The sequence below is a fragment of the Cetorhinus maximus genome, chromosome 19 (assembly GCF_964194155.1).
Source record: "Cetorhinus maximus chromosome 19, sCetMax3.hap1.1, whole genome shotgun sequence".
NCBI classification, from domain to species: Eukaryota; Metazoa; Chordata; class Chondrichthyes; order Lamniformes; family Cetorhinidae; genus Cetorhinus; species Cetorhinus maximus.
The window spans coordinates 5444723-5458125 of NC_135897.1; the positions used below are offsets into that span (position 1 = coordinate 5444723).

At 43.0% G+C, this 13403-nt stretch overlaps 1 protein-coding gene across 1 annotated transcript in view; it reads left to right on the forward strand.

Moving 5' to 3' along the window:
- The window catches only part of LOC144694291 (uncharacterized), a 145491-nt gene that overhangs the window by 64718 nt on the left and 67370 nt on the right, over positions 1-13403 (forward strand). The window contains exons 20-23 of the mRNA XM_078564623.1: positions 2651-2809; positions 7255-7395; positions 12257-12321; positions 12847-13040. Of these exons, the coding sequence (XP_078420749.1) occupies positions 2651-2809; positions 7255-7395; positions 12257-12321; positions 12847-13040 (559 nt within the window). The remainder of the gene's footprint in view (positions 1-2650; positions 2810-7254; positions 7396-12256; positions 12322-12846; positions 13041-13403) is intronic.

The following is a 13403-nucleotide window of genomic DNA, read 5'->3' on the forward strand; positions in this document are numbered from 1 at the left end:
TCACTGGGACTGGGCTGTATCTCCTCACTGGGACAGGGCTGTATCTCCTCACTGGGACTGGGCTGTATCTCCTCACTGGGACAGGGCTGTATCTCCTCACTGGAACCGGGCTGTATTTCCACACTGGGACTGGGCTGTATCTCCTCACTGAGACTGGGCTGTATCTCCTCACTGAGACTGGGCTGTATCTCCTCACTGAGACTGGGCTGTATCTCCTCACTGAGACTGGGCTGTATCTCCTCACTGGGACTGGGCTGTATCTCCTCACTGGGACTGGACTGTATCTCCTCACTGGGACTGGACTGTATCTCCTCACAGGGACTGGGCTGTATCTCCTCACTGAGACTGGGCTGTATCTCCTCACTGGGACTGTGCTGTATCTCCTCACTGAGACTGGGCTGTATCTCCTCACTGAGACTGGGCTGTATCTCCTCACTGAGACTGGGCTGTATCTCCTCACTGGGACTGGGCTGTATCTCCTCACTGGGACTGGACTGTATCTCCTCACTGGGACTGGGCTGTATCTCCTCACTGGGACTGGACTGTATCTCCTCACTGGGACTGGGCTATATCTCCTCACTGAGACTGGGTTGTATCTCCTCACTGGGACTGGGGTGAATCTCCTCACTGAGTTTGGGCTTTATTTCCTCACTGGGACTGGGCTGTTGTAAAAGCTACTCACTTGTACTCAAGAAGGCAGCTCACCACCACCTTCTCAAGGGAAATTAGCCATGGGTAATGAATGTGGGCCTTGCCATCACCACCCATGGAATGCATAATAAAAATTTTTAAAAGGGTTGCTCTTAAAGCTAAAATCCCCCTAAATTGGGAGAAACAAAGTAGACAGCCTGATGGACCCTGTGATTATAATGATCAATCAATAAACACTGAAGCAGCTACATCAGATTTAGCAACTAGAGGCAGAAAATCAGACCAGTTCAAGCTAAAAAAAATACAATGGCTGGCAATTGGATTCCTATAGAACACCCATTCTACAAGCTTTACTCCAAATCTAATTTAATACATTCATTTTGGGGATCGGCATCAGAAATCAATTACCATGAAAGACATAAATAAACCAAAGTTATTCTATTAATGTTCTTGAGTGAAGGGAACCACGCACCACTAGTCTGGCCTACATGTCAACCAAGTAGATTAATGCAAATTATATACATTCAGAAGCTGGTGACAAATCAATTTTTTGGTTAATTAACAACATCAAGAAGTACAAGCAAGTTATACAACTATACTTGCAAGTAGGATCAGGGTTATGAAGGATGCTTATCAATCAGGCAAGTTCTCATCATAAATACCAAAGAATAATGGAAAGGAAGACTACTTATACACTAGGATGAACAATGAGAAGATATGGAGAACTTGTTCCCATTGGTGGAAAGGTGAGGAATCATTGGACACTGATTTAAGGTGAATGGCAAAACAACCATAGACAACATGAAGAAAAACGTTTTTACACAGCAAGTGGTTAGGATCTGCAATGCGTTGCCTGAGGATGTGGTGGAAGGAGATTCAATTGTGGCTTTCAATTATCTGAAGGGAACAAAATTGAAGGGGCATGGCAAACGGTGAGGAGGTGGAACTAAATGATTTTCTCTTGTAAGGATCTGGCATGGACACAACAAATCAAATTGCCTCCTTCTGTGCTGTAACCATTCTATCATTCTTTGATGCTTTGTCAGATAACTTAGTATGAACCTATCAGTTTTGAGGTTATTGTCATGTGATCTTTATGTGTTATATGCTCCCACACAAGTGTTTAAAATTGTATTTATCTGACAATACCTGCTTACTGAGAATTCCCAATGCAATCCTAAAGGCTGAACCTGAACTTTGTGTCACTTCGATCATATAGAATACATTGCCATCATACAAAAGGTCTTAATATTGGGATCTTAATATTGTGAAGTTATTTTCCCCAGTGTATTGTACATTATCCTACAAAATAGGTATCTTGAGTCCCACACAGAGTCATTAAGTCACATCCTCTGATGCGATTGAGTCCTGACTGTTAAAAACTAATCGCTCAGGAAAGGCAGCTCACTACCACCATCTCAGGACAATCAGGGATGGACAATTAATGCAGCTGTTGTTTTCCACAGTCACTGAGAAGCAAGTAGAAAGCAAAATGGCCCATTCTGTATCTGACGTGGGAGTACCAAAAATAGACAAATTGTTCTAGGAACATGGGAACAGGAGAGGCCATTCCCTTCTGTAACACTGAAGATCTTCCACCTAACAAAAATCTATAAGCTCAAGTTTTGAAATTTTCAATAGACCTTGAGACTAAACAGCTTTCTGGGAGAGAGAGAGTTCCAGATTTCCAGCACTCTTTGTGTGACGAGGTGCTTCCTGGCATCACACCAAAAGACAAAGCTCTGAATTTAAAATTATATTCCTTGTTCTGAACTCCCACTCCATAGGCAATCATTTCTCTCTATCTGCCTGATTAATAATTCATCTTAAACTCCAGAATTAGATTATCCCTCAATCTTCAATCACAAAGGGACGACAAACATTGTCAATATAACCTGTCATAATATAATCCTTTCAGTCTTGTTCCTTTCTGTTCTATTTCACATCTTCTCTTGAAGATCACACAAACATTGCTGACTGCTTTTGTGTTTTGTTCCAGCTCCATATATTGTGGCTGTCGTAAAGGACCAGACTTTGACCTGGGACACCCTGAAAGGCAAGAAGTCGTGCTACACAGCTCTTAGTCGAACAGGTTGGAATATTCCAATGGGGCTTCTGATTGCACAGGAGAAAATCAAAAACTGCAGCCTTTACAATTGTAAGTGGATGTCACTCTGTTTGATTGGAGGTGTAGGTAACTGTACCACATTTCCTTTGTATGAGGTTTAAATCCCTTTGATCAGTCCAGGGAGTGGTCAGTCAGAACTTAGTTCCTATGACTATCCCTTTAGCAGCATTGTGGCTGCTGTAGCTGACAAAGGCGCTACTGCCCACCAGATGGTGAACCAGACCATTTCCTCTTTCCCTCATCCTCCTTTGCAGCCATCTTGATTTCCCACTCCATTAGGTATGCAAACGGACAAAGCTCACAGAGGCTTCAATTCCTTTAGCTTTCAATTCACTGTTGATTGCCGTAATTAGTGGGACACCCTATCAGGAGCTCGGTCTCTCGGCCATGCATTGTTTGACCTGCTTCCATATCAGCTCTGCCTCGTCAACGTATCACACTCCAAACCCAATGCCAGCTCATTCTTGAGGGACTCTGCTACTTCCCATTTCCCAGTGTTATGAGCAATCCCCGAAGAGATCCCCCAATTTGTTAACTTTCCAATCGGGACCCCAATTTTGTGATGCTCCCGGTGAGGGGAAATGGGCTGGATCCCCTTCTTTATTCAAACCCCCTCAGTTGGTCATGACAAGGTTAATTTATAAAGGATTCTCTCCCTTGCGGATACCTTTTCCCAGTTCAAATGTATTTATGTTTTAGAAGGAGCCTATTTAACCATGATTTCTTCAGTCAAAAAACAATAAGCTTATTAGCTACTAAAAACCCAAGAAAAAAATAATAAAAATGCAACACACTTACACACAGATCAGAAATTAGAAGTTGAATCCAAATAAAAGTTAAAAAGGATATAGAAATCAGTCTTTGGCTTGCCAATGAGGCATAGATGGTGAAGTGTTGCGGCCGTTAAGTTGGGTGATTCTGGTAGAGCTGATTTTGGCAATTTAGCAGTTGCTTTGGAGACACTGGTTTTGAAGGTTAGTTGAAGAAGCTGTCCTATTTCCTTTTTGATTGTGGCTTTGCTGACTTGTCTCCAGTAACAGAGAGAGAGAGAGAGAGATAGAGTTAGAGGCTTTGCCTGCATGCTGCAGGGGTGCCTACTTGATCTTCTTCTGCTGTCACTCTCACAGAACACCAGCACATACAGATCAGGTCTGTAGCTAGCTTTTTAAACCATTTCCTTGTGTATTCCTGGAAGGGATATAAAAAACCAAACGTGCCTTTTGCCCAGAGTCAATTTTCTTCCAACTCAGACCATTTCCACATTCTGAGCTATAACTCAACAGGAGATGGTTTTGGATATCTGTTGAGATGTGGCAATCAGTCTCCATTGTCTCCACAGACAAAGGATATTAAAGTTCAGTCTTTTGCAGTTAATCTCTTCCTTTCAAGTGCCTCTGTCTGAAGTAGGCCTTGACATCTTTTTAGGTGCAACATTCCATGTTTGCCCGCCAACAATTAAATCGGCAATTAAGCTCATTAATGCCCAGTTGTCAGTGATTTTTTTTGTGGCTCGTCCAACCTAAAGGTTGTCGGATGGGCCAATCGGCCAGGCAGGCTTCACACTTTTGATGAAATCTCTGTTAGGATTTAAAATAAAAAGAAATATCTGGGGACATTGTTTTATGAGGTATGCTCTCAAGTGACTGATTGTGCTACGTGGATAGTTTTTGCATCTGTCTGCCTCCAGGGAGCTCAGTGGAAGCGCTCACCGGCAGCCGCGGTGAAATCTGCACCCGCCCTCCTCCCGCCCCCGCGCTGGCAGTGTTGAGCCTTTTTCTGGGTGCGTTTCATTCTGGCTGGCCGTTAAATAGCAAGCCAACACAAAACCGTTGTTGGGGGCCGACCGCAGGTGGGAGCACATTTCACGCACGTTTCTGGGCCTGCCAATCGCGCATGCCTAATGAACGTAAGGTTCAGGGTCTTCCCATATTCCAATAAGTGCACACACCTGTTCATATTCCACTCAGTACACACACCTGTTCATATTCCATTCGGTACACACACCTGTTGATATTCCAATCAGTACATGCACCTGTTCATGTTCCAATCAGTACACACACCTGTTGATATTCCAATCAGTCCATGCACCTGTTCATATTCCATTCAGTACACGCACCTGTTCATATTCCATTCAGTACACGCACCTGTTCATATTCCAATCAGTACACGCACCTGTTCATATTCCAATCAGTACACGCACCTGTTCATATTCCAATCAGTACATGCACCTGTTCATATTCCATTCAGTACACGCACCTGTTCATATTCCAATCAGTACACACACCTGTTCATATTCCAATCAGTACATGCACCTGTTCATATTCCAATCAGTACATGCACCTGTTCATATTCCATTCAGTACACACACCTGTTCGCATTCCAATCACCACACACACTTTCTCCTATTCCATTCAGTACACACACCTGTTCATATTCCATTCAGTACACACACCTGTTCATATTCCAAACAGAACACACACATGTTCATATTCCAATCAGTATGCACACCTGTTCATATTCCAATCAGTACACACACCTGTTCATATTCCAATCAGTATGCACACCTGTTCATATTCCAATCAGTACACATACCTGTTCATATTCCAATCAGTACACTCACCTGTTCACATTTCAATCAGTATGCACACCTGTTCATATTTCAATCCATACACACACCTGTTCATTTTCCAATCAGTGCACACACCTGTTCATATTTCAATCAGTACGCACATCTGTTCATTTTCCAATCAGTGCACACACCTGTTCATATTCCAATCAGTACACACACCTGTTCATATTCCAATCAGTACACACACCTGTTCATATTCCAATCAGTACGCAAACCTGTTCCCAGTCCAATCACTACTCACACTTTCTCCTATTCCAATCAGTACACACACCTGATCATATTCCATTCAGTACACACACCTGTTCATAGTCCAATCAATATGCACACCTGTTCCCATTCCAATCACCACACACACTTTCTCCTACTCCATTCAGTACACACACCTGTTCATATTCCATTCAGTACACACACCTGTTCACATTCCAATCAGTATGCACACCTGTTCATATTCCAATCAGTACACACACCTGTTCATATTCCAATCAGTGCACACACCTGTTCATATTTCAATCAGTATGCACATCTGTTCACATTCCAATCAATACACACACCTGTTCATTTTCCAATCAGTATGCACACCTGTTCATATTCCAATCAGCACGCACACCTGATCATATTCCAATCAGTAGGCACTCCTGTTCATATCCCAATCAGGATGCACACCTGTTTCTATTCTAATGAGGGCACACACCTGCTCAAGTTCCATTTATTACACATACCTATTTGTATTCCATTCAGTACACACACCTGTTCATATCCCAATCAGCATGCACACCTGTTCCTATTCCAATCAGTATGCACACCTGTTCATAGTCCAATCAGTATGCACACCTGTTCCCATTCCAATCACTACACACACTTTCTCCTTTTCCATTCAGTACACACACCTGTTCATATTCCATTCAGTACACACACCTGTTCATATTCCATTCAGTACACACACCTGTTCATATTCCATTCAGTACACACACCTGTTCATAGTCCAATCAGTATGCACACCTGTTCCCATTCTGATCACTACACACACTTTCTCCTTTTCCATTCAGTACACATACCTGTTCATATTCCATTTAGTACACACAGCTGTTCATATTCCAATCAGTACACACAGCTGATCATATTCCAATCAGTAGGCACACCTGTTCATATCCAAATCAGTATGCACACCTGTTTCTATTCTAATGAGTGCACACACCTGTTCATATTCCATTCAGAACACACACCTATTAATATTCCAATCAGTGCACGCACCTGCTCATATTCCATACAGTTCACACACCTGTTCATATTCCATTCAGTACACACACCTGTTCATATTCCATTCAGTACACACACCTGTTCATAGTCCAATCAGTATGCACACCTGTTCCCATTCTGATCACTACACACACTTTCTCCTTTTCCATTCAGTACACATACCTGTTCATATTCCATTTAGTACACACAGCTGTTCATATTCCAATCAGTACACACAGCTGATCATATTCCAATCAGTAGGCACACCTGTTCATATCCAAATCAGTATGCACACCTGTTTCTATTCTAATGAGTGCACACACCTATTAATATTCCAATCAGTGCACGCACCTGCTCATATTCCATACAGTTCACACACCTCATATTACAATCAATACGCACACCTGTTCATGTTCCAATCACACTCACACATGTCCATATTCCAACCAGTACACACCTGCTCCTATTCCAATCACACTCACACATATTCATATTCCAATCAGTACACACACCTGTTCCATTCTGTTTTCGATTTTGTCATCATTAAGTAATGTGCTGCTGAAACTAAAAGCAATTTCTATTTTATTCACAATGAAGCATCATTTTTCAGTGAAAGCTGTGCCGCGGGAGCAGATCCTGAATCCAATTGATGCTCTCTGTGTGCCGGTGATGAGAATTCAACCCCACCCGGAAAGGAGAAGTGTGCCTCCAGCGACAATGAAATTTATGGTGGCTACAATGGTGCCTTCAGGTATACAGCCTGTTTCTGAGTTCTTTGTGCAATAATATAAAATGGGCCATAGTGAACAGTCTTACATTTGTCCCAATTTTTATTTCCATTTGGAAGTCTCAAATTGGGACAGCTGTAAAACTGACTAGCCACCAGTGAATTGACAATGTACAATCTCTCACAAAATCTAGTGACACTGACATTCAGATACTCAGACATTCAGCATCCTCCCTTGACCAGCTGACTCTTATCAGTAATATGGGCAGGCTATTGGATTGGTGGGGGAGGGGGACATTACAGGCACATACACCATGTGCTCACTCCGTGTCCAATAACACCTACACATCAGCAGGAGCGTGGTCCCTGGCTGGTTGTGTTCTCTTCGTTCAGGGATGTTGAGCCTGATTGAAGCAGCCCACTGCCTCTGTGACTGAGATCAATTGGCTCAGGTCATGGACTCAACATGGGACTTTCCCATGGGACTTGAAGCACAATTAACCTATCTTTGTTTTCTTGTTAAATAAAACAAAGAGATTTTGGTTGTGACTTTAGGCTCCATGGTGCCACACAAGCATTGGGATCATGGGAGAGGTCTGATTCTGATATCTATCAGCTATCCTGTCTAATTTGATACACATTTCACAAACTTGGTGCATATCGACTAGACAACTGTTCTACTCACTCTCAGCTGAACATGAGTTCAGCAGCACTAGTGTTATTTAAAATGCCGGGGTAACCAACTTGAACGTGAGGCGCTTTTGTCTTCTTTCTCTGTGGCAAGGTTTGTGGAAGTGCTGTGGCTTGTTTTGTGGTGCTTTTGTGATGAGCTGTTGCACATTTTCAGAGGATCTGGTGAGCCAACTCTGCACCAGGTATGGGGACTATGGTTGTAGCACCTCTTCGTCTGCAACATGACCAGCCAATAGAGCAGAGGCTGCTTTGTGAAGAGGGCGGAAAGTAGCTGTGCACAAAAGACTTGGGTTTTTCGAGAGCATTCTCCTACCTCCCCCTAACCCAGCAGCAGCTTCTGAGGTGACACATTCACAAAGGAGTTGGTCACTCAACTGTGCCAACTCTTTCAACACCACCTGAAGTCTTGCACCAGGGTGAGGATGGCACTGCCGGTTGTTGTAAAATTCACAACAGCGTTGAACTTCTTTGCTTTCTAAGCAGGAGAAGGCGGCATATACAACATCTCCCAGTACACCATCCATCATCACATCCAGGAAGAGACAGGGGACATCTATGCTAGGAGCAGTGAAAACATCTTTTTCACCCTCAGGGAGAAGCAGGATGAGAAGACAAGTGACATTGCCAGGATAGTGGAATTTCTAATGGTGCAGGGCACCATCGACAGCAGGCATATGGCTCTGTCGGCCACCAGTCAATGAGGGGAGATCCAAGAACTACAAGGGCTACCATGCAATTATCTTGCAACTGGTGCCTGAGCATGTATAGTACATCATGTTGGTGAATGCCCACTATCTTGGCAGCAGCCACATTGCCTACATTCTGAGGCAGTCTGCTGTATATGCAGTCTTTGTGCCTCCATGTAACCAGAGGGTAGCTGCTTGTGGATAAGGGCTACCTTGTTATGACACAGCAGATGGTAAATGCTGAGCTGTTCAAATCCCAGAGGGAAATGAAACAACTGTCGCAACTAATTTTCAATTTATATAAATTTCGGGATGTCTGCCTTGAATTCAGTAGTAATAAGACCACCAAGTCTTATAGGTTTTTATAAAGCTTGATTAAACATTTATTAATAAGAGACCATAAGACGTAGGAGCAGAAGTAAGCCATTCGGCCCATCGAGTCTCCTCTGCCATTCAATGAGATCATGGCTGATCTGATAATCCTCAATTCCACTTTCCTGCCTTTTCCCCATAACCCTTGATTCCCTGACTGATTAAAAGTCTGTCTATCTTGGCCTTGAATATACTTAACAACCCAGCCTCTACAGCCCTCTACAGTAAAGAATTGACTATCCTCTGAGAGAAAAAATTCCTCCTCATCTCTGTTTTAAATGGGTGCCCCCTTACTCTGAAATTATGCCCTCTAGTCCTGGACTCTCCCACAAGGGGAAACAACCTCTCAGCATCTACCCTGTCAAGCCCCCTAAGAATCTTATATGTTTCAATAAGGTCGCCTCTCATTCTTCTAAATTTCAATGAGTATAGGCCCAACCTACTCAACCTTTCCTCATAAGATAATCCCTCCATACCCGGGATCAACCTAGTGAACCTTCTCTGAACTGCCTCCAATGCCAGCATATCTTTCGTTAGATAAGGGACCAAAATTGTTCACGGTGTTCTAGGTGTGGTGTAACTAGTGCCTTGTATAGTTTTAGCAAGACTTCCTTATTTTTATACTCCATTCCCTTTGAAATAAAGGCCAACATTCCATTTTCCTTCCCTATTACCTGTTGAACTTGTATGTTAGCTTTTTGGGATTCTTGCACAAGGACTCCAAAATCCCTCTATGCTGCATCCTTCTGCAGTCTTTCTCTATTTAAATAATATTCAGCTCCTCTATTCTTCCTTCCAAAGTGCATAACCTCACATTTTCCCATATTATATTCCATCTGTCAAGTTTCTGCCTATATCCCTCTATAGACTCCTTGTGTCATCCTCACCACTTGCCTTCCCACCTATTTTTGTGTCATCCGCAAACTTGGCAATAGTACATTCACTTCCCTCATCCAAGTCATTAATATACATTGTAAATAATTGTGGCCCCAGCACTGATCCCTGTGGCATTCCATTAGTTACAGGTTGCCATCCTGAAAATGTCCCCCTTATCCCAATTCTCTGTCTTCTATTAATTAGCCAATCCTCTATCCATGCTATTATACTACCCCCAATGCAATGGGCTCTTAGCTTATTAAGTAGCCTTATGTGCGGTACCTTATTGAAAGCCTTTTGGAAATGCAAATATATTACATCTACTGGTTCCCCTTTATCTATCCTGCTTGTCACGTCCTCAAAGAATTCTAATAAATTTGTCAGGCATGATTTCCCCTTCATGAAGCCATGCTGACTCTGCTTGATTAGATTATGCATTTCTAAATGCTCTGCTATTACATCCTTTATAATGAGAAATTATTTTAAATACATACGTACTTCTACAAATTACTACTATGATAACTTCTAAATCTCCTAATCAATCTAACTCCCAGTTAAGGCAACAGTAAGACACATAGATTTTAAAAGACCCAGGCAAAGAAACATGATACCCTGAAAAAGTTGAATTCCAAGTGAGTTTTCTTGAGTTCAGTCCTTTGAGGAAGCAATTTGAAGCATAGGTGCTGCAGGCTTTTTCAGACGCTTGTAAGATCTTAAAAATGCCTTCCCTTACAAAACAGTCTTCTCTTCTTTATACATATCTTCCTCTTTGAAGGCAAATACCCATTGTTTCACTGTGTCTTTGGACTTTATATCTCCCTGATAATAAAACCTTCTCATAGTACTCAGTTTTACCAGCAATCTTTGGGAAAAATAAGCACACTGGGCAGGACTTTCCGCCCGCTGCCTGGATCTTCTGGTCCCGCCGCAAGTCAATGGACTTCTGGCTGTGGCGCTGCCTCGTCCGCAGCGGGTCCTGCCCGCAACAGGGCCAGAAAATCCCGGCCATTGTTTCTAAACTTCACCTGGCTAGGTGACACATTTCACCCCTCCTTTGACAACAATCTAGTCTGGTTTATTTCAAAATGCAAATGTCCCCTTGACACCTATGCTTTTAAACTTCCCCATGTTTATCTAATTAACATTTCAAACCCTTCAGACCAGCTGCCTTTAATCCAATGAAATCTTACACGCATACACACACACTCACACAGACACATCCCACTATTACTCCATATTACAATAAATTCCATAAACATTATGAGAATTATTATATTTTCTTGACAACCTTATGATGTGAGCTTCACGACCAAAGCCCATTCCTTGTTGTCCTGAGTTCGATATGACTGAATGGTTTGCTGGACCTCTTCATAGGGCAGCTGCAAGCGGTTGGTATGGGGCTGGAGTCACATATTTGCCAGATCAGGTAAAGTTGGCAGTTTTCCTTCCTTAAAGGACACCAATGACCTAGTTGGGTTTACCTGACAATCTGATAGTTTTTTGATTGAACCTTTTTCTCTGGCTTACAAAACCATAACATTCCTGTCTAAAATCAAAACCAAAGAAAATCCATGCCTTAAATTTTCCCCTCTTCAGATGCATGCAATCAGCGGGCCTGGGGGCAGTCGGGAAACAAGGCCCCCCACCGCGATTTTGCCTTGGATGGCCAATCAGTGGTCAGCCAGTAAGGAACACACGCTGAAAAGCTCAGCGCTGCCGGGGTGGGGGTGGGGAGAGGGTGGGCATCGATGTCACCGCAGGTGCTGGTGAGCGCTTCCACTGAGCTCCCTGAAGGCAGACAGCTGCCTTAGGGAGCTGCAGACCTCCAAATAATAAAATAAAGCACAAAAAAAGCTACAAAAAATAGTCCATGCAGCACAGTCAAGCACCTGAAAGCCGAGCTCATAAAAATGCTGTTCCCATATGTTTATTTTTATTTTATTTCCTAACGGAGATTTCATCCTGCCCTTGGATGAGGTTTCATTAAGAATGTAAAGGCTGCCTCGCCGATTGGCCGGGCCAGGAAAAATTACTGACAATTGCACCATTAATGGGCTTAATTGTCAGCGGGTGCTCTTCCGACTGCCATGCACGCCCGCTGAGCGAAGTATCTCGTGAGTGCGCAATGACATCGGGATGCTCGCTTAATGTCATCTTGCACGATTTTACGCCTTGTCTGGTCAAGCGTGCACCCGCCCCGGGAACATAAAATTCTGCCCAAATGTTTTTAAAATATTACTTATTGGGATTTCTTTCAGGTGCCTGGCAGAGAAGGGCGATGTTACTTACATCAAGCATACAACTGTCTTTGAGAACACTGATGGTATGTGTGAGTTCCTGGTCCCATAATACGTCCTGCACAAACTAACTTCATCTAATGATTTAATGCATCCAGTTTTGTTCATGCTGACTATTTCATGGAATCTTAGGTACAGGAATGGGCCAAATTAGCTCAAACCTCATGGCTGATCTTTTCTTGAACTCCATTTGACCTGCATTTCCTTCATATCCTTTAATATCTTTACCCAACAAAATTCTTTAGGCTGAATTGCCTGAATTGAATTGAAAATTAGAATGTGGTTCCCAACAGGGGCAGAACACATTACAGATGCAATTGGTAGCACCTCCTTTAAGATGTACCTTGAGGTATATGGCCCTCCAAATAATTTCCATACTTAGAAGTGCCCTCAGGCCAGAAAGTTTGCCCAGCCCCGCTCTCGGTTAATTCAGTGTATGTATCGATGTCCATCAGTGTCTCTACACGTCCTGATGATAGAAGATAATTCATCTGCAGGCCACTGGGTTATGTTTTCTTTCATCGCCAGTAATCGATTGTTTCCTAATGCAGCTCAAACACGGCCGTGGTGGATCTGAAGAGGATCAGTTCGCAATGTTCGATTCGACCAAGTTTCACGGCAAGCGGCTCTTGTTTTCAGACTCAACTCAGTGTCTGATTGAAGTGCCCACTGCAAGTTTCACACAACTACTGGGTGAAGGATACGTCACAGCAATGGAAGGCTTCTACACCTGTGAACCTCCTGGGTAAATATTACTGAAACAACTATTTTAATTCACAGCAAAGGATTGCACAAAGTAAACAGTCATACAGTAGGAAACTGGAATCCTTGAATGAATTTAAGCAGTAGTTTCTTACCTCTTTCACAGACTGTTCCACTTATTAGACTAACTTGTTCGGTTTTTGGTAGACATGAGAGTCAAGGGTTATGGGGAGGCAGACGGCAAAGTGGAATTGACCACAACCAGATCAGCCATGATCTTATTGAATGGCAGGGCAGGCTCGAAGGGCTTAACGCCTACCCCTGCTCCCAAGTCCTATGTTCCTATATAACTTAGTATATTCAGCTTTGGAAGGAGGGGAAAAACAAGGAGATTATAGCGGGAAAT